Raw genomic sequence first — 26121 nt, 5'->3', positions numbered from 1 at the left:
TTTTATTACTTACCTCACACAAGAAATTCAATCTGCTCATTTGAAAAATGTGTTAGTTTTCTTCGAAAAGCATTTTCATAAATAAATTATTTATTTGTAATTATGTATAATGATAATTTTTTATTATGATCGTCAGTATTTTTCAAGTTACCATTTATATTTATATAATTTTTAATGATCTGTAACAATGAATAAAATATTTTTATAATACATATGTTTTCTATCTTCCCTCTTTATTAATCGTATCTAGATTAATCTTAATCACTCACGTTATAAATATATTTTTTCAACAATAACAACATTAATTACAAAAATTATTATTCTACAGGTTTAATACCAATCCTTACTATCAAAGAATATTGTGTTACTTGTATTTCATTTATGAATATTCCAAAATATTGAGTGACTAAGAAAAACTTACATTTGTTTATATTAGTCGTTACCTTACAGTATATATAAGTAAATTAATCTTAGTGTACGTTTATTGAATTATTTCTTTGTTAATAATAATTTATAAACATTTTTTATAAGTGAGGTTTTGGTTAAATTTGTTATCCTCTTTTTCTTTTCTTTTTTTTTTTTTACTTCTCTTTTAAAATCCTTAATTTAAAAGCAATAATTACAATTGATCTCGTATAAGATTCAACTGAAAAATCAAGATTTATCTGAATATCTTCGAATTTTAGTCGAATTGCATTTTCAAGTTATTGAAAAAAATACCACAGACAGAAAAAATCCTGATGAGAAGTATTTTTACTGAGGAGGATATCTCAAAGGGTGTTACCTGTGGAGCAAGTGGAAGGTGGAGGAGAGGATATTGAACTCACAACGCCTAATTGACTTGGAGGAACAACATTAATTGTTTACCAAACCCATAAAATGGCTCTGCACATTGCTTCGTTAAATCAGCTATTATGTAGGTAAGGGAAAAGACCTTACTTAAAACAACTGTACGTAGGTGTATATTATTATATCTTAAGTTAATTGAACTAAAAAAAGAAAAAAAATTGGCATCATTATTATTTTAAATTAAAATTAAGTTCAAAAAGGATTAAAAATACGAATATTTTAACTAACTTAATTACAATTATTTGCACCTTAACGAAACCCTTCAAAGTATTTTTCCAATAACTTTTTTATTAATTAATTTACCCTTATGTTTCAATGCTCTAGATATTTGTTCAAGTGTATTATACAGGTTTTGTTATCATTTTGGCCATAATGCAATTAACGTTTCTTGGATTTTTTGAGGGGAAAAACCGATAAAATTTGTTTAACCAGTTATCGACTGGGGAAGGAACCTATCATAAACTCCATATTGAACCATCAAACAGGTTTATTTTGATCAAAATATTTTTTATTTATTGTTAAAAACAACGACACAAGAATGTAATGAAAATTTTATGTGACATTACAAATACAATTCAATAGAACTTTGATTTTCTTACTCTAAAACATTATACGCCGTGGTAATTATAACCACGTATCTTCACCAACTATCTCATCCTTACCAAGTTGGAGAGCATTCTTCAGTCTGTTATAACCTTCAATGATGTTTTAGCCAACTTTTGAACGAATAAGTCAGACAAAATTTTTCTTTTAAACTTTTAGGTGTTTTTTCGCAAACATCAGGCCAACTAAAATATATTGTCTTCTTGGCGTAATTCGAGCTGATGGTAGCTTTTACAGGTGTCACCTGATGCTGATCAGAACGTGTTATGAGAAGGGGTGCATTAACTGCCTCTCCCGATGGTTTTAGTCTTTCACTATTGCTAGACCCTAAAGAGTGTTACTTTTCACTCTCTTCTTCTAAATTCTGAAAAGAGAAACATGTTCTATTTGGCAACTTCCCCTGATGATTCTCTAAACAAATGAACCTTTGTCAGATTTATGATAACCCCTGTAGAACTTTTTTTGAGTCTAACGTACTCTTACAAATATCTAAAGATCTATAACTGATCAAATTCTCCATACTTTATGGTAGTATTCTATGGTATAAGCTACAATACTCATTTTCCCACTATCTGTTTTGTCCCTACTTCCAATGCCATTCATTCATTGGGCGGGTTATGAACCGAGGAAATATTTCCATCACAATGAAGAATAAAGCTAAATCAAATCAATATAAAAAATGAAGGGTACGAGTTCATCTTGAGATCGAGTTCATCCCATAAGAGGGAGCTTCTTATAAGATTTCAATTTTACACATTCAAAGTGACCTATAAGACCAAATAACCCTGAGAAACGTAGTAAAATGGCGGAAAATAAAAGAAGGAATCAGGACCCGTCAGTTTTTTTAAGGGATTAACTCAACGGATTAGTGAAACTATTTAAGGATAATGATGGATTTTATTGATACTTGGGAAATATGATTACTCTAGAACATGACTTCAATGAAGTTCACCCCGATATTTTTCCAGTTATAGAATGGAATTGAAATGTTGTAAAGGATAAGTAAAAAATAATAAGGATCAGGATGCTTCTGATGTATGTCTTGCTCCGGATAGTTTATGAGGAGGTCTCAACAAGGAGCTATCACCATGCTCATTGTTATAACTAGTCAATATTTGTAACTAGTTTATTTTATTTAATTTTTTTAGATAAAAGTTTTGAATTGAATTGTAAAAGTTTTGCAAATTGTAGTCACTGTAAGATAAACGTATACCTCAATGATAGTCTACCTAAGAAGAGATTCCAGAGTTAAATTCGCCCAGAAATATTACCCAAATATAAACATTTTTTTTTTTTGGAAATTAAGGACAAGTTTATCATTGGATTCGAGTGTTTCCCAACACCGATGATGCGTATCGATAGTAGATGACATCGATAGGAGACGCCGGAGGCGCAGAAGCGTCTAGATATCGACCGGGAGCGGGATGGCGGCCGAAGACAAGCCACCGCCTCCCGCCTCGACCAGAATGCTCCGATCCCCGTCCCACGAGTCCGTCACCACGGACCTCTCGCTCTTCTCGGTGTCTTCCCTGTCCTCGAGGGGTGTCCACTTCGCAAGAGGGCCCAGTCCCAACCCGGACATCAAGCCGCAGAGGTAGTCAGCTCTAAGCATTCAGTACCAATTATCTTCATCTTTCTTAGAGATATTTATATAAATAACGCATGATCATAATAAACTTGTTTCATCAATCAATGTATTTTCTGACTTTTTATTTGTTTCTTAAGATGAATATGAGAAAACTGGTCAACTTAGGAAGTGTAAACATGTCAACAGTTAGTTGCATCAATGTTAGGCCACACTTTAAGATCATTTCCTAAGAGCAGCCTCACTCTTACCTTATTGTGGAATATGAACTTGAGATATAAATAATGTATTGATTTCCACATTTATCTAATAACACATCAATAATTTTTCTATTCTTTTTATCTATTATACATTATTGTGTACACAATTTTTTATCCTCTTTCAGTGGCAGGTTTGTGCATTTATAAATTTTACAAATTATATGCAAATTAGAACAACAGTTGTATCATAAATTACAGTGCTTATTGTAATTATGGTACAAATTGTATAATACAACATAAAATTATTACATCATTGTAATAATGCACTTGAAATTAATCATTATGATTTTTGTGCTTAGTTTGATATAACCATTATGCATGAACTATCCATGATTATTCGAACGAAAAGTATTTATATTTATTTATTGATAATATTTTTAGAAATATAGTTAAATCATAAAACGTTCCTTAAATATGTCATAATTTTTTTTTTTATGATACTTTTTAAAATTTGTATTCATATCAGTTATAGTGTTCAAACAATTAATTATTATATTTTACTTATTGTAATTAAACATGTAAAATATTCATTTTGATCAGGATCATAATAATTTAAAAGAGTAACTGCAGTAATCATATAAGTTGTATTGTAAAACTTTTTTTTTTTTTGGTATTGCAGACATTTATTATTAATTATATTTATATAATAATTATTAATTATTTTTCCTTCAAATAATAATTAATGATTACAAATAAAACTATCATTATTTTGCTGTGGAAAACCTTATTAATGGATTTATACAGTATCATTAAATAATCTTTAATCCCTAATGTCAATAAAATCAAAAATATAGAACAATGTTTTATTCATTCTATTAAAATGTCATGTTATTTTATATACCAAAATTAAAAAAACTTTTTTTTTTAAATCTGCTGAACAAATAATAATAATTAGTTATGTATTTCTATAGATTTAAAGGAATGCGTGTAAATGAAGTAGTTGAAAGTATTTATTTAGATTTTTAAAAAAATATATAGAACTCAGTTTATAGAAAAAATGTTTTTATATTTCTGATTAACTGCACAGAAATTACATTTTCCATTTAAAGATTTGAATAAATGAAAAAATAAACAATTAAATCACTAGGTGAGATGATAAAGCTACAATACTCCACCTTATCAGTTTTCCACTTTCTGTTTTGTCTCTACTACCCATGCCATTCAGGTTTCAATATTCAGAATCCCTAGTTCAATTTCTTGAATTTCCAAACCTCCATAACAGTACAGCATGATAAATAATTATTAAGAATAAAATGTACATAGATTTATCAATTAGTTTTAAAAAATATATTATTGTATGCAAAATATTAGATAAATAAACTATAAATAATGAAATGAAAAATATTCAACTTTAATCAAATATGTATGATGATAACAAAATATATTATAGCTTCATTAAAGTTTTAACACTCAATAATTAAATGTTTTACTAGTTCAATGTTTGTCATACATTTTAACTCAGGAAAGAATTATTTAAATTTAAAATAACAATTAATTTCATACCTTTTACCTAGTCGGCTTGTTTTTATAAGAAACTAAAGTTGACAAAAAATAATAATATAATATGTTATTGAACCATAAAGAGGTTTTTTTCTTTCATACCTCTTTTTATGTATTTCTTGAATTTAATAGCCTTGAGTAGTTAAAAAAATACAATATAAAAAAATATATACATACATTTAATGTTTTTGAATTATATTGTTATTTACTTTAATTTATGAAGATTTGTTATTTACTTTAATTATCTTAATATTTCAAAATAAAAACAGTTATACTTTTATTGAAACAAAACAAAAAAAAAAATAAAAAGGAAATAGGACTTACATACACAAAAAGGCAGATTCAAAAGTAAAGGGAGAAATGAAATGATCCCAACATTCTCAGATGTATCGAAATAGCAAAAAGTAATCAAAACAAATGACTCTATAGTAGAACAAGAAAAAAATAATTAATCTGGAAAACCAATAATTCCATGGTCCTCAGCTCTGACTTGTTTTTCTTTGAATGGTTTTTTCCCTTGTTGATTGAAGGCATTGTTTTAGCAGTAACAATGAAATCTTTCCAATCCAAGTTATTTTCAATAATATCAAATCTTTTTAAGGGTTTAAAGCAATTATTTTTATGATTGATACAAATTACCATGGTCTCAATCATTTCACCCTTATTTATCTCTCTGCTAACACCCTTTATTTTAGTATGCATTCAATTTTGAATATCTCTTCAGAGCAAACTCTGAACTAAAAAACTTAAATGATTTCTACATACACTTCACACAACTACATTTTACCTGTACATATCTTTAATGATATCTTTGATTGTAATCATCATTTTCTCTTTTTAATCATCTGGCATTTATTTCAGTTTCTATTATTTATAATAAAAAATGTGTGTACTTAATCCCATTCATGTGATGTTCGTTTGTGGAAGCCCTGCTAAGTGGATAAAATTACGATTATTATTTGGCTCTATCAATGAAAAATCTATTAATTGGAGTTTAGGGAACTACTGTGTAGATAAAATATGTAATTCAAAAAATCTATTTTTTTAAAAAAGTGATTTTTGATAAAAATATAACTTCATATTTTAACTTTTTAAATATATTACATGAAAACTATAAAAGTTAATAGTGAAAATATTAACCAAAAAAATTGGTAAAAAGAGAATATAATTTTCTTTCCTCATTATATAACATTTATTTTTAATCTTATTGTGGTCATTAGTTATAGCTCATACGTTTTCAATTTACTTAGTGCATTCATCTATATGCATATGTTTCCTGAATATAAAAACTGATTATATTGTATTTAATGTTGTTATCAAGTTCCAAGTTATAGAGCATATTTTCTACTTCCAATATCTGAAGTCATAACTATTCCTTTTGTTTAAGGAGCTTAAAAAAGACAATCAATTATTCTGTTAATGAAACTCATAATTGAAATAAAACTTTTTTCTGGTTTGTCCATTCTGATTAGGTCATTTGTTTTTGGATCCATCTATTTGTTAAACTAATTTTAATTTTTCACATTTCTCTATGTAACTCTATTCTGGTAATTTATTGTTCTATTTATGACTAATTTTAGAAGTTGGAATTTATGATACCAAGTCCTAGGCCTTATCGGAAGATTTTCCCTGATTTGACACCTAGATTATCCAATTGGCCTTTGAACTTTTACTTCCTATCCAATTGTGACCAGCTTTCTCAGTAATCACTGGCATTCCTTTTCTGAAACCAATTACAGGTTTTAAATTAAAAATATTAATTTTATAGCCAATAGGATTACTACTATGTAATTATTAAATTTAATCAAAATATTTTCCCTTTTCATGTCAGTATTTTTAATATATACTGATATATCAACTTTTTAGTTCATCAATTATTGTTTTCTAAGAAACCTTTTATAAGTAATAGTGACTAACAATCCATGAGTTTTAATGAAAATTTTTCACCACCAGTGAAAATGTAGTAAGTAAAAAAAAAAAAGTGAGGTTCCTTGTCTTAAGGAAGAAGAAATCCATATATACTATGTTGTAGAAAATCACACTTTTCAGAGAGTACCATCTATACCTATCTCTAATTTGACCTGTTGCTACATATGTGTTCAAGGCATAGACCACAACTAGAATATTTACAGGAAGCATAGATTGTTTTGAAAGGAAAATCTTCAATCAGATAGCAGGACCTAAATGGGAGGAAGGAGCTCTCTGCATAAGAACAAACAGCACTCTATCTATATCCCATTTTGCAAGATTTTAGTATATGAAATGGTTGGGACATGTCAGGAAAAAAGTAAGGACAACAAGAAGGCTATATAATGAGAATACAAATTGGTCTAGGGGAAGACCAAAGGCAAGACAAAAGAAGATCTAAGAACAAACAGTCTATCCACCAGATATGTAGCCAACAGGAATGAGTCGGCAAAGGATAGATGTGTCTGTTGCGCAAATAATGAATGAATAAATGAAGACATAATATTAACTTTTACTGCAGAAATGAGAATTTGAAACATTTCTAGAGAGGTGGAGTCTCATGAACCCTAATTGGGTTTTTATTTTTTTTAAATTATTTAAATTGAATTTGTATTATATTTAATCAATTAAATTGTAACCCCAATTCATGTATACCATAGTTATATTATATAACATTGGCAATACTTTTAAATGTACTTTTAAAAAGCTGCTAAAACAGAGAAAGAAGTAACCATTGTTTGTGTTATTAATAATTGATATGTCATGAAAATTGGAGTTCTTGCTGATATTATCAAGATATGATATAAGAACATATCAAGATCTTTTAGAAGAATTAAAATATCTATATAGACAGGTTGAAAAAAGATTTTACCTTCAGTAGTCTCTTGTAGTTGTTGTTGTTGTTGTTGTCTGGGGCTTAAGGGCGTAAAACCTCTTGTAGTGGCCAGATTTCTGAAGAAACATTTAACTCGAAACAACTAAACAAGGAAGTTCAAATAATGCAAAAAGCGATATTTTTAGAGACTATAAGTTTAGTTAGAAAATCTTATAAAATTGGAAAAACTGTTGAACGAGCTCGCCCTTGACCATGGACTGATTAGGTTAATTTAACTGGCATAAAAAGTGCTGAGGAGTAGTAAAAATAATCGATATGTTTATGGTTTTTATATGTATGATACAATTTAAAATTCAATTGACAAGAATGTGACATTTTTCAAAATTATATTTATTTTTATTGAGTGATAAAATCATTAAAATATTTTGTTGATTATATAAATGATAATATCATAATAGTCATAAATTAAAAGTATAAACACAATTGTAAAAAAAAACAAAAACATAAATTATGTCTTTGATGATATATATAGGTGATTTCTTTGCTGACAACATATATATGTATAAATCAGTTGTTACATTATGTTGTCTGTTTTTATGTTGTCTGTTACTATGTCTTATGTTTTTAAAATTTTATCTTTTGTTTTAGGCCTGCAGATATTCCAGAGATGTTATGGTTCGAAGAAGGAACCGAAGTTATACGCTCTTGCGCTGTCCTTAGCTCAGCTCTTGGCCTTCAAAAATCATTTAGTACATCAGACATCAGCCAGCTACCTTCACCTACAACAGCTCAGCAGCCTCAATTGAGGACAGCTGTATCTGATTTAACTCTAAGGTTAATCACTGCTTCATATGTCTCTTATATTAATTTATTTATAACCAGTTTATTAAAATGTATACATTTGTATACTTGTATCAACAAAATTTCATGTGATAAATGTGATTTTTTTTTCTATTTAAATAGTATTGATTGATTCTCAACAGTTTCCTTTTCTGATTGTAACTTTTAAAACATATATTTAAAATTAAATAAAAAAAAAAAACATCGGTATCACTGAAATTTAAATTATCAACAACAATATAAAACAAATTTTTAACTTGTAAGTTTTCTAATAATTTTTGGACTATAACTTTATTTAAGTTTTTCACAATCTATTTTGATATTTTATTTGACAATCCTCATTGAATATGTGTTAATACTAATATAATATAACACATGTGTTATATATCATAATAAACGAACATTGGATTAGGACAGTCATGAAGTGAACTATACTCTTGAAGTAAAATGTACCAATGGCTTATCTGTCCCAGAAGAAAAGCTTCATGAAATATAGAGGCAAACAATTGAAAAGTATAACAGAAATAATGTCTTATCATTTTCCCATGTGCCTTCACTTGTTCTTATAAAGTATTTTTATGATTTTTTATACATGCCTGTAGATGAATAATTTACAATATCACTATTACAATAATCCATATTCATTTATAATTCCCACATTTTACATTTATCTAAGTGAAATGTTTGAAGCATCACTTCGATAAAACAAAATAAAGGATAAATTAGAGTAGTTTCGAAAAAGAGCAGAACAAACTTGTCCAACTTACATAATATGATCGAGCAAAATCAACTATTATAGAAGTTCATTAGCTGACTGTAGAGAATTGAAGGCTAAAATGTTACAGGAAGCATTCAGAAAAGAACTTATTGAGAATTATTATTAAGAATTAATACATTTTATTTTATATTAGTGTGATATATTTTATTTTTTATTGAATATAATATTTTGTAACTATTATAGGTTCTATTGTATTGTTTTTGACGAATACCTGGACCATCTTATCCTTTAAAATCGTTATGATAAATTAATAGAATTGAAACTCGTTGGCTAATTATTACTGGAAACTGATTTATGTATTAAATAAATCTAGCACCATCATGAGTAATCCAAATATAAAAATGATTTGGATATATCAAAATAAAATATCTGCTTGATTTTATTGTAAGTAAATAAATATCATAATGAAGATTGTGATAGCCAAAAAAAAAGTGCTGAAGTGATCCTGAGTCTGAAGAATGTTGATTATTACTAGTCTGTGTGGGTTGACATTTTTTCTTGGTTATATGTGTAATATACCTCAGTCTTTACTCTAAGACTTGGAAATGTTGGGAACCTGTAGAATTTGTCAGATGGAGGATTTGTCCGTTCCCTAGTTATGTGAGGGATTTAGAGCTAATATATGGCATAAAATGATCAAATAAGAATAAATCAACTAAGAAGCAAAATATTATGTATTAAATACAAGTCTAAAGCTATCATAAAATATCAAAATATTTAGAATTAAAATGCTTTTAGATGGTTACATTTTAAGAAGGTGGCTCAAATTAGCTTATTAGTGTTTGCTCTATAATTTTTGCAATATGAGTCCTGAATATATTTTATTAAATGACAGGATTGTTATCTGAAGCAATCTTTTTAATCTTACACTAGATATTTAAAAGAAAATTATTATTTTCTGTCTAATTTCCATGGAGAAGAAAACTGATACTATGGAATCTTGTTATGTAATGTCTATATTAAAAATGGATCTTTCGGTGAACATTTTTTCTCACTTTATTAACAAGACCATTTTTAGAGTTGGATGTACCTAAGAATATAAAATTTATATTTTATATGCTCTTAAAAAATTATAAAATTTATAATAATTTTCATAATTATTACTTGAGATATATGTTTCGATTGATCTTAGCCCTTGGATTGTTTTTATCAGCACTAATCATAAACTAAATATTAATTTTTTTTATTATCTTTTAGCTCGTTAGTCAAATTTCTTATTTAACTGAGGTATATGTATACTTAGGTTTATGTTATAGGTCATTCTTGTGACAGGTTTCATAAAATATGTTTGATTTAATATAACATTACTTGATGGTGATGTGCATAGGAATCTCATTGTTACAGTTCTGCACAACACTATAGCTACATGATCGGAGGTCGCCTTGAAGCAAGTTCAAGATCCGTTTCAACATGGGTAGCAGTTGGAGATCCAGCTTCTCAGTTGCCCTCTCCACATGGCCCTTCGGCTCCAGTCTGCCTTACTCCTGCAGATCTTGTAAGATCTGTCAATAAAAAGGTCAGTACTATAATCACTTCCATCATGTCTGTTATTTATTTCAAGAACTTCAATAGGAGAAATGCCATTATAAAAATAATTTACTTTTCAAATGACTGATCTATTTAATATTGACAAACAGGGTATAATCGTAGTTTGCTGTATAATGACTATTCGTATAACCAAATTTTAAATTTTTACAAAAGGTTTAATAGAGTATGAATTTAATTTTCATTCATAAAACTTTTTTCATGAGTGGAAATGGAATTTATTATATCACCTCCACTTAGGGAACACAATACCAAGAGATTTGTAAATTTCATTATTGATTAGAGTACAAAATAATGATTGCTTCCTCAAAAAAAAAAAACTAATATCAAAATTTCAAATTTAATTTAAATTAAGGCAACAAAGATAAACAAAGATTTTATGTGTAATTTTCAATCTTTGTTTATTAAAAAAAAAAAAATAACATGAGTAGTTGTCTAGTGTAATATATTATTCCATGTTTTTTATTGCTGTAAAATCTCTTTGTCAAATTATGAGTGGGAGCTTAACTGTGTTCATTACTGGTATTGGGTGGGAGGAACAAGTCCGGCAAGTGGGCCTAGTGATCCTTTTTGTCAACCCCTAGCGGCTAAACCGCCACTACCAACTGCGTACTAACTAAGGTGGGAGTGTCGAGATTCATTCTTCGGGACCACCGAAAAATGAATGGTGGGAATCGAACCCACAACGTTCCAAACCGAGCGCACTGGGACCTGCGCCCCAATCCGCACGGCCATCATATCCCTAATTGTGTTCAGTAGCTAATTCACTTAACATATTGGTCTATTTAATAAAAACAAGTTATTAAGGAATATTATGAATATGAGAAGTGCTTGATACTGTAATGTTTACTTATTACATGTTTGAATAGGTATGAAGGAGATATATTGGCAAATGGGGTTTAACAGAGCTAAGATCCGGTTTCTAGGAAGGCACACAGCATCCCACTGTATTACTGTCCATGAATGTTATAAACAATAATTAGCTTGTATTTATTATAAATCATTTATGTTTCAAGAATTCAATATAATATTTTATAACATAAATGTAACTGGCAACTCGGAAGAAGGTTGCAAGGGGTTATTCTAGTTTTTGTTTATAATTGGAATATGTGCTAATTAATTTGAGTGAATTCAAATTTACTGAATTTTTCATAATAAATGAAAAATTCTACATTAACTTTTACAGAAATTGACAAAGGGGGACCAGGTCCGTAACAGTGTTGGATGATTTGGTTATTTATTATGGATTCCCTAGGAAGTATCAGTAAATTACTTTTATTAATAAAGTACAGAATAATTTGAAACTTACAACGCAACATAATTCTATATGCATTAAAAATCTTTCAATAATAAGTTCTTGCATCATGTTATTTAAACTTGAAGGAGCTTCTCCAGTATTCCACCAGGGGGCGAAAGCGGGCGGATACCGCGGGTTCCTACAGTCGTGACAAGAGCGCACAACTAAGCAACATTAAAAAATATAATACATAGAGAGGGGAAATAAGACGGCAACAGTAGAATTAATAAAGACATTAATAAGAAATAAATAAATATCATAATAAAATTAACTTGACTGAACCTAGATTTAGTAGATTTGATGAACTGGAATTTTAAGTGCATCCAGGATAGTTGTTAAGTTGCTCTGGGTCAGCCTTTATAAAAATTTTATATTTTCCAAAAAAAAAAACTACTGAAGTTGAAAAATGAATATAAAAAGTATTTCTAGCAATGTGGAATTTTGATTTGTTATCAAATTTAAACACGTCAATTGCTGCGGGCTGGAACTATTTGGTTAAATTTTTTAAATCTATTGGTTAAAAACAACAATTCTGTATAATTAGAAAAATCTGATAAAATAGATTGTTTATGGTTTCAGTCAGCTGAAGAACATATTAACTTTCAATGTCAGCAATGATAATAGATTGGTAATTATCAACGTATAACATACATTTCAATACATTTGAATAAAATCTACGTTTGAGAATAAAATCTATGGGAGGTAGATAAACCCTATTGTATGACATTTGGTGAACAATTATACTTGTCCAATTTCCCTCCAACTCGGGGTCAAATATAGTTTTCAAAATATAGATATCAACGAAAAATGTTTGCACTAAGTTTCCTGAAATTAGTGGGACCATCTAGATACCTATCTACAGAATCCCGGCAATTAAAAAAAAAAAAATCATTAGGTGTTTGTAATCCTCAAACATGAAACCTAATTTGTTTTCTGATTTCTAAAACGTAAAACGCGAGTGGAAATTTTTGATTTTGAGGAAAACGATTTTTCTCTTTCACATCCTACATAAATACAAAGCTTCACTGCATTTCGTTTTGAGGAAACGATAAAATAAATAAAGAAATAACCTTGAATTAGCTTAAAAAAATTGATGGCTCCAAACAATTAAGATCGAATAATTTAAACATGGAGTATGAAAAATTATTTATGAGACTTAATAATCCATAATAATGTTGTTTTTTTTATAAAGACGCTAACATTAAGTTGAAGAAGCAATGATGCAAACTGTGAAAAACGAGAGTCACAAAGCAGAAAAACATTTCATAACTCAACATTAGCAGACGGTGACAGCAGTCGGTTTTCGAGTTATCCACAAGGAAAGACTTGATTAAGCAATTGTTCAAAGGATTTGAATCCGACCTTATCTTTAGCCATGACATTCGGGGACAAGGATAATTGTAAGAATTAATCGCTTCGTTGCTAGTACAGAAAGGTTTCCACTAAACAGTAAACAGAAAGAACTGTCAGCAGTTATTTCCATGGTTTCACGGACAATTGGTTTGAATAAAGTAGGTGTAAAGAAGATGAAGTGAATGTTAATTGAATGATGTTTTGCTACGGCTAGAGCGTTATTGTTGTTGTCGCTGCGCCGTGTACAATAGTTAATTACGTTTGAGACAATCGGCTGATTCACATTCGGGATCAGTAGCCGATAATTAGCTCCAGTGTAGCCGCCGGCGACAGTGCCTATTGGATAACGGTTTGTTTATGTTGGGGTTGGCTTAGGTAACGTTTGTTTCACTATAGGCCAACTTTTTTGGCTCTCGTTAGCGGTAACGTTCGGAACAGGTGTAAATTAACATTCTGAAAGTAGTTCATAGGCCTCAATGAGTATGACAAGAAACCTTTAAAGCTATTCTTGAAATGAACAACTCCGATTAGGTTATTTTTGTTCCAATTTTCAATATAATTCGATTTAATGATACTTTCCAAGTTAAGTAAAATCGACGTTGCTTTAATAAAAAAAACATTACCAACACAGTGACGTTGGTTGTATTAGTACCAACACACTGATTAAGGCGGTGAAAGGAATAGTGGTATAAGTCAAAATTATGGCGTTTTGAGAAACTAGGTATTTTAGTCGAAGTACTGAAGAAAAATCTGAAATTTAAAATGTACTGTATTTTTATTAAAAATTGCTTTATTATATATTTATTAAACTGTTTGTGAAATATCATATAAAAAAAAATCTTTTAGTGAGGTGTAGATAGTTGACCGTAGATTAATGATTGGAGAAGTTTGTCGGGGGTGCGGTCAACAAAGAACAACATAACTAAACAAAACCATATTTATTTATTTTATTCCATATTTATTTTAATAAATAAATATGGTTTTGTTTGACCGCACCCCCCGACAAACTTCTCCAATCAAAAATCTTTTAGGGTTTTACTTGAGATATACCACTTTTCTAACAATTGTTGTAAGTCAAAGGATATGTTTTGGAGAAGTATATTATAATTTTGAAATTTATTTTTTCTTTAATGATATTTGTTATGTGTTGTAGATGTTGGGTTCATTTTTCTTTATTTTAATTTAATATATTGAATTTACTTAATTTCTCTTATTAATTATTACCCTCTCAGAGACATATCACTTTTCTTGCAAAGATTGTGTATGGAGCTTAGGTAAAAATAAGTAGTTATAATAATATTTTTATTTATTTATATTATTATATTTTTTATATTTTTATTTATTCAATAATCAACCTCATCGACATCCTCTTCATTGCCAGCCAATGGTCCAGTAGCTTCATCGGTGTTTTGGGTAGCAGCAGATTTCTAAAATAGCCCTGATGGGCACGTGGTATGAAGTGAAGTGGTTCACGCATATCTTAGTTTTCATTATTGTTAAAGGTAGGTCTTTGAACGTAAATGTGTAAAACTGTAAAATCTGCGTTTTTTGTGATCTTGGCGGTCCATCTTTTTTAGGCTTGTCTTCATTTACACTTTCCATATAAAATAATATGTAAGGTCCGAATTTATTGGATCTCTAACCATGAAACTGGTTGGACGGCCCCATTTACAATCATTTTTATTATAGGATCAGTGTTTTGCAGTATCCAAAATAAAAATCGAATATGTTGCTGAAAAAAAAAAAAAAAGCCAAACTGAAGAATATTTATTCTGAGATTTAAGAACATCCGAGTTAAATCTTTTTAAACCGAAAGTAAAAAAAAATAAATAAATAAATAACGTATTTAAGTTAAGAATGCCTAGAATCTTAAAGGAAAATATTTGAAAAAATTGACTTGCTCGAAGTGCTACTTTACATCATTGATTTTATACTGTTTTAGAATTCTTATATATATATTTATTTCCAAAAGTCGCTTTACTATACCTCATTTCTAGAAATCATGAAAATGGAATAGTATGAAATATAAAATAATTTAGTTGTTGTTGTTGTCTGGGGCTTAAGGGCGTAAAACCCTGAGGTCATCAACGCCCATGTTTCGTGCTTTATATTTTATTTCTATAATTCTATTTCACTTTAAATAATTTCGAAAAAAAAAATTAAATAATTACTTCTGTTGGTATTTTTTTTATTACGTATAACAGATTTTCTGGTTTAAATCTTATTCAAAAGGCCATTCCTTTTTAAGAAAACTAAGACCATTTCCACGTTCTTCTGGTCATCATTCAGAGCATCCGATACACTCGGTCCTACTCCCAATCTACTCAAGTTCGCAGAATAAAAATGGCATTTTTCAAATATGTGACTGATCGTAAGTACACTGTTGCAGTATTGACATTTTGGAGGCGGCTGCTTACTGATCAGATATCTATGAGTTAAACTCGTATGACCTATTCTCAATCTGGCAATAGCTACCTCCTCCCTGCGATTGGAACGGTATGATGTGGTCTATGGTTTAGTGGTTTTTTTGAAAAATAATTTAGTAATTAACTAAAGGAAAAAAAAAATTTTCCCCTCGTTGAAAACAAATAACTGTAGTGATATAGACGTATTATAGATTGTTGGAAATGTTAATTGCCTAAAGTAATTGAAATTAATAAAAAATAAACTAAAATCATAAATAAATGTTTTTGCGTTTCCATGGTTGTAACAATAATAAGTTTTTACTTTCATTGAGAGAGAGAGAGAGAGAGAAATACTCTATTTATCTATGCTGTCTAAATACATTAGGTTGCTATCTCACACAGCATACTTATCAATCCGTAATCGGGCATATATAAATTACACATACATGGTATAATCAGAAAAAAAGAGATACAATAATAAGATATAATAAACAATTTTTTCCCCCCTACAGTTTCCTTTTACAATCCATTTCGGTCTGTACAACAAATACAAATATTTCAATTCATTCCTATTTTTCCTTCTCACTTCTGCTCTTCCAATTTCACCCTATATATTAAAGAACTCATTTGAACTTTACCGGACATTGTACTGAGTAAATGAAATTTGTAATGAGATGACTGACAGAATAGATAAAAACAACAAATTTGGTTTGAATGTAGCTTATGGATTACTAAAAAAAATTATAAAATACTTGGAAAAAAAATTATAATCTTGAAATTCAATTTTTCTTAAGAGGATTTGTTATATGTTGACCATGTTAGGTCCATTTTCCGTTATTTTATTTTAATATATTAAATTTACTCAATTCATCTTACCAATCATTGCCATCTTATATTTAATTCCTGTTTATATTGTGTTTCTCATAAAGTTAATTCTGTTTATGCCCGCTAATTATCGTTATTTTATTTTTTATATTCTTTAATTTCTTGACAATACACCATAAAGTTGGTGATGAAAATCTTCGTAGAATTAATAGTTTTCATGATATTTATCAAACAAATTTAAAAAAGTTTATTTTTCGTTATTTAAAAAAAAAATGTTTATGAACGGCTGTATTCTCAGGAATATTAGTCGGAATTTTATGAATCAAACTGAAGGTAGTTATATGCGTCATAAAGTAGTTGGTGATAAAAATGTTCGTAGGATTAATAGTTTCCATTTTATTTGCCTTAATGAATACTATAGACGTAAAAAGCTGTATATAAGCTAGTTAAATACACCATAAACTAGTTGTTAATGAAAATCTTCATTGGGTTAATAATTTCCATGTAATTTGCCAAATTAAATAATTGATTTTTCGTTATTTGTAGTAAAAATCCTGAATATGCAAACAGTGAAATATTCAATATAAAATATACAGCTAAAAATCTTTATATATACAATAAGACAGCTAAGCTATGTACCTAAACACTTAAGTGCCTATAGAAATAGCAGAAGTGATGAAATGTCAAACGAGTTTTTTTCTTCATCTTCCTTATTATTATTCATAAACATATAAAAACAATAGCATATGTAACAAATATTAATGTTCTTTTGCTGCGATTTTTGCACGATTTTTTTTTTTCATAAGCCAAAATATGTAAATGATTGTAACGGATAATAATCATCAGCAATCTTTCCTTAAACCAGGGGTTAAATTGAGGAATTCCGTGGTTCTCCTGACGCCCTCTGTGATTTCACTGCACCTCAGTTGGAGAGGGCCACATCGGTTTACTTTGTTCGGAGAAAAGCTTGCAAGTTTTTCGAATGTGATCGGCATTTTGCTCACCTGCTCTACACTTGCAGAGAGGACTGCAGCCAATATGGAACATTCCTCATCACATATTTTTGCATTAAATATGTAAAAATCTAATTTACTTTTTCAAAATAAAAATAATTTTTTTCTCCAATTATTAATGGTACAGGAGATTAAATAATTACTTCATAGTTCATTTCGGTACTTAAATGTTGAATTTAACATCTCACTATGTTATTGGAGTTCTATTAATGGGTATATTTTTTCTCATGCCATTGTATAACTAATACCAAATTTACTTGTATATATTATACAGTTGGAAATATAAAAAAAAAAATTCTTACTTAATCTAACTAAACGATCTTCTCATTTTGATTTGATTGGAACAGAGCTGGGGAAAAAATATTTATAAATAAAGCTATAATCAAATATTCATGAATAACACTTTTATTTGCTAATGATGTTTAACGGTTATGAATTAATGTCCAAAAGGCTCAAGGGAACTATATATATATAAATTTCGCAATTACGAATTCTGTTGCCCTCCATTTTCTTCCCAATGCCTGGTAGACTTAAAGGAATAATTGATATAACTAATTAAAAATGCAAAATGATCATTTGACTTATATCGAAATTAAAAAATAGCAGATATCTTAAATTTTAAACATAATTTCACACAAAATGTAGTAAGAAATCTTCATGTACGTGACTTTAAGACCTTAATGATATGTAATTGAGATTAAAATTATTAAATTTCTTCGATCCTATTTATTTATTTTTATATATAAATAGATATATTATAATTAATATATGCCAACAAAAAATGTTTACTAGGTGATATTTTAATATACCAAAATAAACCGACACATATTCTTCAGGCTGCCGGTTTTATAAGTTTTATTTACAAAAAGAAAATTTGTTGTTGTAAACTGAAAAATCCAATAATTAATCATCTCCATTCTTTAAAAAATATCTCAATGATCCCTAATTAATAGTAAGAAAATGTTATATGACTTGGGGGAGTATCTGACGTCAGAGCCGTTCACCGTCAAACCTCAAGCTTTAGGATATACCACAACCTTTTTCACCTCATTGGGTAATAATTATAGAATATTTACTTGAATAAATCGTTAAGTAACCATTAAAAAGGGGGATTTGTTTTTGATATTTTCTTTATTACAAAATCTTTAAAAAATATTTATATTTTTAAAAATTTTTTTTTCCTTACCAAGCATTTTTACACTATGGTCCTGAGGTTATTGTAGTCTGCAGATATAGGATTTTATTGTAAGGAAAATCAATATCCTTCAATTTTAATTCTTTCAGTTTTGATTTCCACGCTTCAATTGCTACATTGGTGACGTCTTTTTCAACCTCCAGAATATCATTAGTAAAGAGCATAATATAGGGCCTAACACAATCTCCTGTTTTTTTTTCATTGCCTTATTAATGTTTTTCCAGTAATAAGGCACTAATAAAATATAAATAAAAAATTCATCGAAATTGTTATATTTCAATTTTTTTACAAAACATATTTAAAATTTTAGTATTAGAGAAATGATACATAAACTGGAATGAAATTGAAACATGACAATAATTCATTAGATAAATTAAGGTAAATGATTAATTATTATTATTAATTATATAAGATTTTTCTCTCAAAAATGGTTACATTACGAAAATATATAAATTTAAACATTAAAATTAAAACCAACTTGCCAAGGGAAAGAGCAGTACCTTTGTAGACTGGTTTTTCTGTTCATTTTCATTTATCATAATTTCTAACTTGGTCTTAGAATTTTTCTTTCCCGAAAATACAAATGTGTGATGCACTCACTGCACCAGATTTTTGTAAATCATATAAATTAAGTTGGAGAAAGTCAGTTTCTGGAACTAATATATATTTTGAAAATAATTTTTTTTTAAAGTTTAATTTTATTGCAACTGAACTATTTTTACGCTTAAATGGTTTAACGAATTCATTATTTTAATCATGAAAAACTATGAAAAGACCCATAAAAAATAATTTGTATCAGTGAATGGTAAAATAAATTGTGGAGCGAGTACGCTGCTATTTTTGAGACCCGGCTTTTTTCGTGGTGGCTATTGTAGGACCTTGGTGGCAATCTCTCTCAAGCTTCTAGCCAATCTAACAAATAGACAAGATTTAATGAATACATGTTCTTTTGAGAAAATATTGAAGTGGGAGCTTATTGTTAATCCCTATGTACTTTGAATTGTTTAGGAAATAGAGAATATTCCATTTATCTCTTGAAGAGGAAAGTTAATATAGGTCTTTTGAGTGACATAATCCCAGCCTTTATTTTAATTTACCTTCACTCCAGGTTCGGCAGAACTACATCCGAAGAAGACTGCTGACAACGTACCGAGCACTGGAGAGGCTGTCCCAGAGCGAGTTCAACCTGGACCGGCTGGAGGCAGCAGCCACCGCAGCCAGCCACGGTAACCGCCTCTCTGTCCCCCTGCCCCAGGCAGCCGTCAGGTAAGTTCTTTTTTATAATAGTCCAACTTCACAGCTCATTTCGATACTCCACTTTGTTCAGAGAATGAGAACATTGCATTCGATACGATCTTATCTGTAACAATTTATTCAACGAGCTCATAATAATAGCTCTCCTCATAAGATCACATAAGCCTTATGGTATCTGATTCTGTCTGTTTACGGAATATTTAACGCTGCAGATTTATCTGTACTGAGAATGCAAAAAACTGGATTAAACAACTCAAATATCCAATTAAATATGTCCTTAACCTCTATTACTTCCTTAAATACCCTAGTACAGTAAAAAGTCAATTTTTTTTCGTATCAACCGTGATATTTTTGAGTGCACTAAATACAAGAAAAAATATTTTTAAGAATTTATAAATTTAAAATCCATTTTGTTTTTCTTTTACTAGATGAATAAGACCTTTAATCATTTCTTTAATTTATTTTAACATTCGAACAACAATTCAGGATGTTTTGCCATTATATAATTAATTGTTATTCTTAAACTATGTGATGGACATGTGTCGATCCAGATGAAAAAAACCTTTTATATACAACCCATAACTATAATTCAACATATCTTGTATTTTCATTATTTTAATAACAACATATCTTGTATATATTTTAATACAACATATCTTGTATTTTCATAAGTATTTTCTTATTACCTTTCTCGAAATCAACACCTATTTTTTATTAAATAATGTAACGTAAAATAATAAAAAGGTGTTAATTTTCAGACTGACAACAATAAAATAGTCAGGATTTAAGTTGACTTATGTCAAAGATTTGAATATGGGAGATATTTTCAATGTGGATTGGTAAATGCTCATAATATAATTTAAGAAGAACGATGAATTACGGGAAAACATCATAAACCGATATTCAAATGTTAAAATCATATTATCAGCATTTGTCAATCCAGATTGAAAGTATTTTTCAAATTCAAATCTTTGATATAATTCAACATATTTTATTTATTTGTATTTTCATTAGTCCCAATTTTTTTTTGTTTTGCCTATCTCAAAATCAACATCTATTTCTTATTTTTCATTACTTTACTTTAATAAAAAAAATAGGTGTTGATATTGAGATAGGTAATAAGAAAAGATTTATGACTAATGAAAATACAAGATATAATGAATAACAGTCAAGATTGGAATACAAAAGGTTATTTTCATCTGGATCGAGACATGTCTATCACATAGTTTAAGAATAACAATAAATTAAATAATGAAAAACATCCTGAAACGTTGTTCAAATGTTAAAATAAATTAAAGAAGTGATTAAAGGTCTTATTCATCCAGTAAAGGAAATAACTTAATGAATACATGATTTCAAAATTCTTAAAAATATTTTTTTTTGTATGATTGTACTAAAAAATATTATGATTAACAGAAAAAAAAAAATGACTTTTTACTATACTTAAATATTTAAGGAAGTGATAGAGAGTAAGGACATGGGAAAAGAGCAATTTTCTCAGGAAAAAAAATGAAATATTAAAAGTAATAAATATTAGAAATTAAAAAAAAAGTGTAAGAAATATTTTGTAGAAAAAGTCCTTATCATTAATTATTGATATTTTTCTGTAGTTAGTTATACCACATGTAAGGAAATATCTGTTAAACAAAATGTTTTATTATGATGAAGTATTCTGTGTTATTGCAATTCATTGCATCAGGGCAGCAAAGTATATTGATTAAACTTTTTCTCTCGAATTCCTCTCGTATCCATGCAATCTTTAGAATCCAAAATCCTTCGTAAAATCCTAAATGCTCCCTACATTGTCACAAATAAAATCATCCACAAAGACCTTAATATTCCATTTGTAACCGATCTAGTCCGAACCAGATATCAATCCTTTCATTACTAACTCCCTAACCACTCAAACCCATTAGTTTCTAATCTTCCTTCCTCTTTTATTCCGGGCAATCCTCCGAGGCGTCTGAAAAGAAGATGGCCTCAAGACCTTATGTTGTAAAAATGTTTTTAGAATGCTACCAATGGGTAGTTTCTCTACATGCTTGTACCATACCATTTTGAGTTTCTCAAATTTACTTGATGTATTTATGTACAGTTGTAAATATCAATAAATAAATTTAAAAAAAAAATTCTCATTCTTCTATTCATTTTTTATTTAAAACATTTGTTTTTTATTTATTGGTCAGTGAAGGGAAACCACTAATAAGCTAAACTTAATTTAATTTATTTCAGGAGCAGCGGAAAGAAACGTGGTGGTAACCTCTCGCTGACAGTGACTGACGTGGAACGGGAAAGAGGGAAACCGCTCTCCAAGTACGACAGGAACATGATGATCTTCAACTGGCTACACACCCTCGATGACGCAGAAGCCGTCCCGCCATAGTCCGCCATCCTCTCCACAGAGTCGATATTCCGATTCTGATAACCGAGGCAGTGCCTACAGACAGCTATCTCCAGATCTCTCTGTGTCCTCTTGGACATATTTTCTTTATGAAAACACATTGAGCCATAAATATGTATAAGTTTACATTGTTATGAAGCGTACTTGGCGTAAGAAAAATATCTTAATAGTGCACGATAAATGAGGATATAATTTATCGATTTAAGTTCATCATTCTCCATGTAGTAAACACAATGCCTTTTGTTGGATTTTTTTTATTGTTAAAAATTATATATTATAAGGATTGTCATCTCTATAGCGAAGAGTCATGAGCGAGGTATCATTCATTTAATTACTAAACATATGTTAATAGTTTTGGAACAGCAATTTTCCATATATACATATTTATTTTTATTTTCAAAAAGACTAGTTTTTAAATTCAAATTTTAGAAAGTTGATATACAGTATGTTTAAAAGTTGTGACTACCATCAGATATAAACGTCATATGAGTTATTGATGTATAACTCATATGACGTTTATCTAATTAATTTCCGTTTCTTAGGTATTTTTTAGACTATACGATATTTTTTTTTTATTTTTTATGATTAGAACAATCTAGGCTAAATTAGGAGGTGAAGTTCAATTCTTAAGTTATGTTGCATTGTTTCTAAACAGTTCGCACTATTTTGAATTTAGGCGAGTCACGGGATGATATAGTTCTACAATGATGTATTTTAAATTTTTATTCATAATTGTTTATTCCAAGCACTGCCTTTTTATTCCGATTCACATTTAAAGACTGCTGAGATCGTATTTATAAGTACTCCATGGAGTGATTAAGAAAATATACACTTGTGAAACGAACGGGATGCTATAATATAATATATATATAATAATATAAAACTGACTGTTTCGATTATATGTTGATTAGTTTTTCATCTGTACTCATCCATGTTTAATATATCCAATCGCATGGACCCGGCTTGGGTAATTGTTTTGGAATTGAGTATGTGTGAATATAGTATTAGGAGTGGAATTTTCGGTAATGCTTGTAGGGTAAATTTTGTTTCATGGTGAATTTTTGGTATTCCGTTTTGGTGGGTCTATGTTTTTGTATAGACGTTTTTAATGACCTGTTATTTTTATTTACGTCGAAATGTTTTGTTAAATGACTTAACCCAATCTTGAAGAATCTATTTTGGCGACTTTCCGAGAATCTTTTCAGAGATAACTTATTATGTCAATATATAAAAGTATTTGATAGCATTTCGGTCTTTTTGATTCAGAAAAGTTTTTGTTTTCATTCTTTTTGAGTCTTTTTAATATCATTGTTTACATAATCATTATTATATTTATCTTTTTTTCATTTTTTTTAATGGAAATTTTCAAACACTGTTGCACGACCCTTTGATATCCCCACGTTTGTCAGAAAGCGATAATTCACCAAAATGACGTAACCAACCAGCTAAATCGATATATATTGTGGTATCATTCATGTCTGTGCTATTTAGTTTTTAAATAGAAATCCTATGTTTATAAACAATTTTGAGGGTTAGTTAATAAGATTTGTTGGGGACAAATATGTTAAATCTGTCTATATGTTAAATCTGACCAAAATTTAAAAATTGAAATCCTATATTTTATGTTGTATGATTGCAATGATGAGGGTCCAAGTTCTGGAGATTAAAGATTCCTATTCTACTTTAAGGTCCATTTATATTCCCTTGTTTTTTAGAACGTAAAAACTCTTTAGTATAATTTATAATACTAAAAATTTTTTTTTTTTATCTATTTCATTTTCTCAATAATAACGGTTATTGAGATAAATTTGGTTTTGATGTACTACAATAATGGTAGGAAAGAAGGGGGGGGGATTTTACACGTTGCCAACCATTTCAAACAGGATTGGAAAGGTCGCATTATTATTTTCTAGTAGTAAAATTTGATTATAATGATTTTCGCGAATCGATTTTCATGAATTTTAAATGAATCTAACGATTTTTAATGCTCTCTCAAAAGAGGATTTCGGTTTAAAACCCTATTAATCTTCTATGGCTACAAGAAAGGCACTAAGTCCAATTTATTACATAAGGCGCCCTGAAAAGATCTCATTGTGGATCTACAGCGTACGCGAGCGGCTCTCGCCCGGCTGTGACGAAAGGATCAATCTCTCTCAATGAGAAACTATTTTCGTCATTCGTTCACGCCGCGTACTGAGAAATCCTAACGTTATCCATTAAATGATAAAAACTTTGGCACTTGGAAATATTCGAAGTATGGCCGAAATTAAGCCACTTTTACGGCACTCAGAGGAGAGACAATCGAAGCGTTAAGACACAGAATAATATGTAGAAATACTTATTGGGCAATATCATATGTGAGGGTTGTTATAGTTTTAACAATAGATACTATTATTACAGCATTACATAGTGGCTACTCTTAGATGAGATAAATAATTTACAAGATTTTGTAACTTTGAGCCTGGTGAAAATTGTTACCATCTTTAATTTTGCTGGCATGGAATAGAAATTATACGAGAATAGTCTGCCAATTGGACCAAAAAAAATTATCTGTTTCAGCTGATAAACAAATTCAAAATAAATTAAAATATATGATGTTATTACATTAAAAAGAAATTTTGAAAGCGAATGAAACATTGACTCATAAGTGCTAATAAAACATTTCATGAAAAGAAAATTGTATATCCTTAAGTATATTTTGATTGTTACAATTTCGCAACAATTGTAGAAGGAAAAAGCTTCAACAAATTACTAATTCAATACTAATACAATATATATTATAAAAATAAGGGCAGCTGAATCGACATTTTTGTTTATATTTACCGACAAAAAATTACAATGAGGCGTTGCATTCTAAAACCAATCACGTTCATTTTAATTTTTTTCATCAGTTCGATTTAACATAATCAATTTTCCTCACACCACCTTTATATTGATTGTTTTAAAGTGGAATGAATTTTTAATTAATAAATATCAATCCAAATAATTGGTTTTAACAGTTTTGGTACTTGGAATGAGAAAGTTAAAGATTAAAGGTGTGTTCGATGAAGGAAAGTATTGAGATGAACAGTTGGAATAGATTGGGTATGTCTACAGGATGATGAGAGGCAGATACCCTATAAAAACAATTGAGTATCACGCAAATGGAAGAAGCCATCAAAGAAGTCAAGCTATATCATTCATTCAATAACCTGATAGAAAAGTCAGCAAGTGCTCGGGATAGAACATTAAAAGAGAAATTAAATCTTACAAAAAAATTAGAGCGTCATGTAAGGGATTTTGCAAAAGAGGAAAAAAAAATATTTTATTAAAATTGTTATAAGGAGGTTTAACAATTTCTTTTAAAAATAGTTAAAGAACATGTTATTTAACTGTTTTTGAAAGAAAATTTATTTCCTGATAACGTAGTACCAAAACTAAATATAAAAAAAAAAAATTAGAAAACGGAATTGGTTTGTATCGGAATGCCATCCTTTAATAAAAAGTTCGGTTTTAAAATAAAATATATTTTACTTGGTTTTTAGTATTACCTAAAGATGTGCGTATATATAATTTCAGAATATGATTATTAATTCTTTTGACTTCTAAATTAATTTTCTTCATTTATTAATTTTT

At 28.9% G+C, this 26121-nt stretch overlaps 1 protein-coding gene across 1 annotated transcript; it reads left to right on the top strand.

Moving 5' to 3' along the window:
• Window positions 1–2872: 2872 nt before the first annotated feature.
• LOC106678222 (uncharacterized) lies at window positions 2873–22979 on the top strand. Its single transcript, XM_014416622.3, has 5 exons — window positions 2873–3046; window positions 8249–8434; window positions 10563–10734; window positions 19960–20117; window positions 22338–22979. Exons 1-5 carry the CDS (start codon window positions 2877–2879, stop codon window positions 22486–22488), a joined length of 837 nt encoding a protein of 278 aa, XP_014272108.3. The 5' UTR covers window positions 2873–2876; the 3' UTR covers window positions 22489–22979.
• Window positions 22980–26121: the final 3142 nt, after the last annotated feature.

The sequence above is a fragment of the Halyomorpha halys genome, unplaced genomic scaffold, assembly GCF_000696795.3.
Source record: "Halyomorpha halys isolate HHAL.00 unplaced genomic scaffold, Hhal_1.1 Scaffold128.1, whole genome shotgun sequence".
NCBI classification, from domain to species: domain Eukaryota; kingdom Metazoa; phylum Arthropoda; class Insecta; order Hemiptera; family Pentatomidae; genus Halyomorpha; species Halyomorpha halys.
The sequence above is the reverse complement of the archived record's forward strand: the minus strand, read 5'-3'. Positions and strand labels throughout refer to the sequence as shown.

Bases quoted from the DNA above. Each gene is read 5' to 3' on its own strand.
- LOC106678222 (XM_014416622.3), top strand. From the start codon at position 2,877: ATGGCGGCCGAAGACAAGCCACCGCCTCCCGCCTCGACCAGAATGCTC. The intron at 3,047-8,248 runs GTAGTCAGCTCT...CTTTTGTTTTAG, and splicing joins CCGGACATCAAGCCGCAGAG to GCCTGCAGATATTCCAGAGA. The intron at 20,118-22,337 runs GTAAGTTCTTTT...AATTTATTTCAG, and splicing joins CTGCCCCAGGCAGCCGTCAG to GAGCAGCGGAAAGAAACGTG.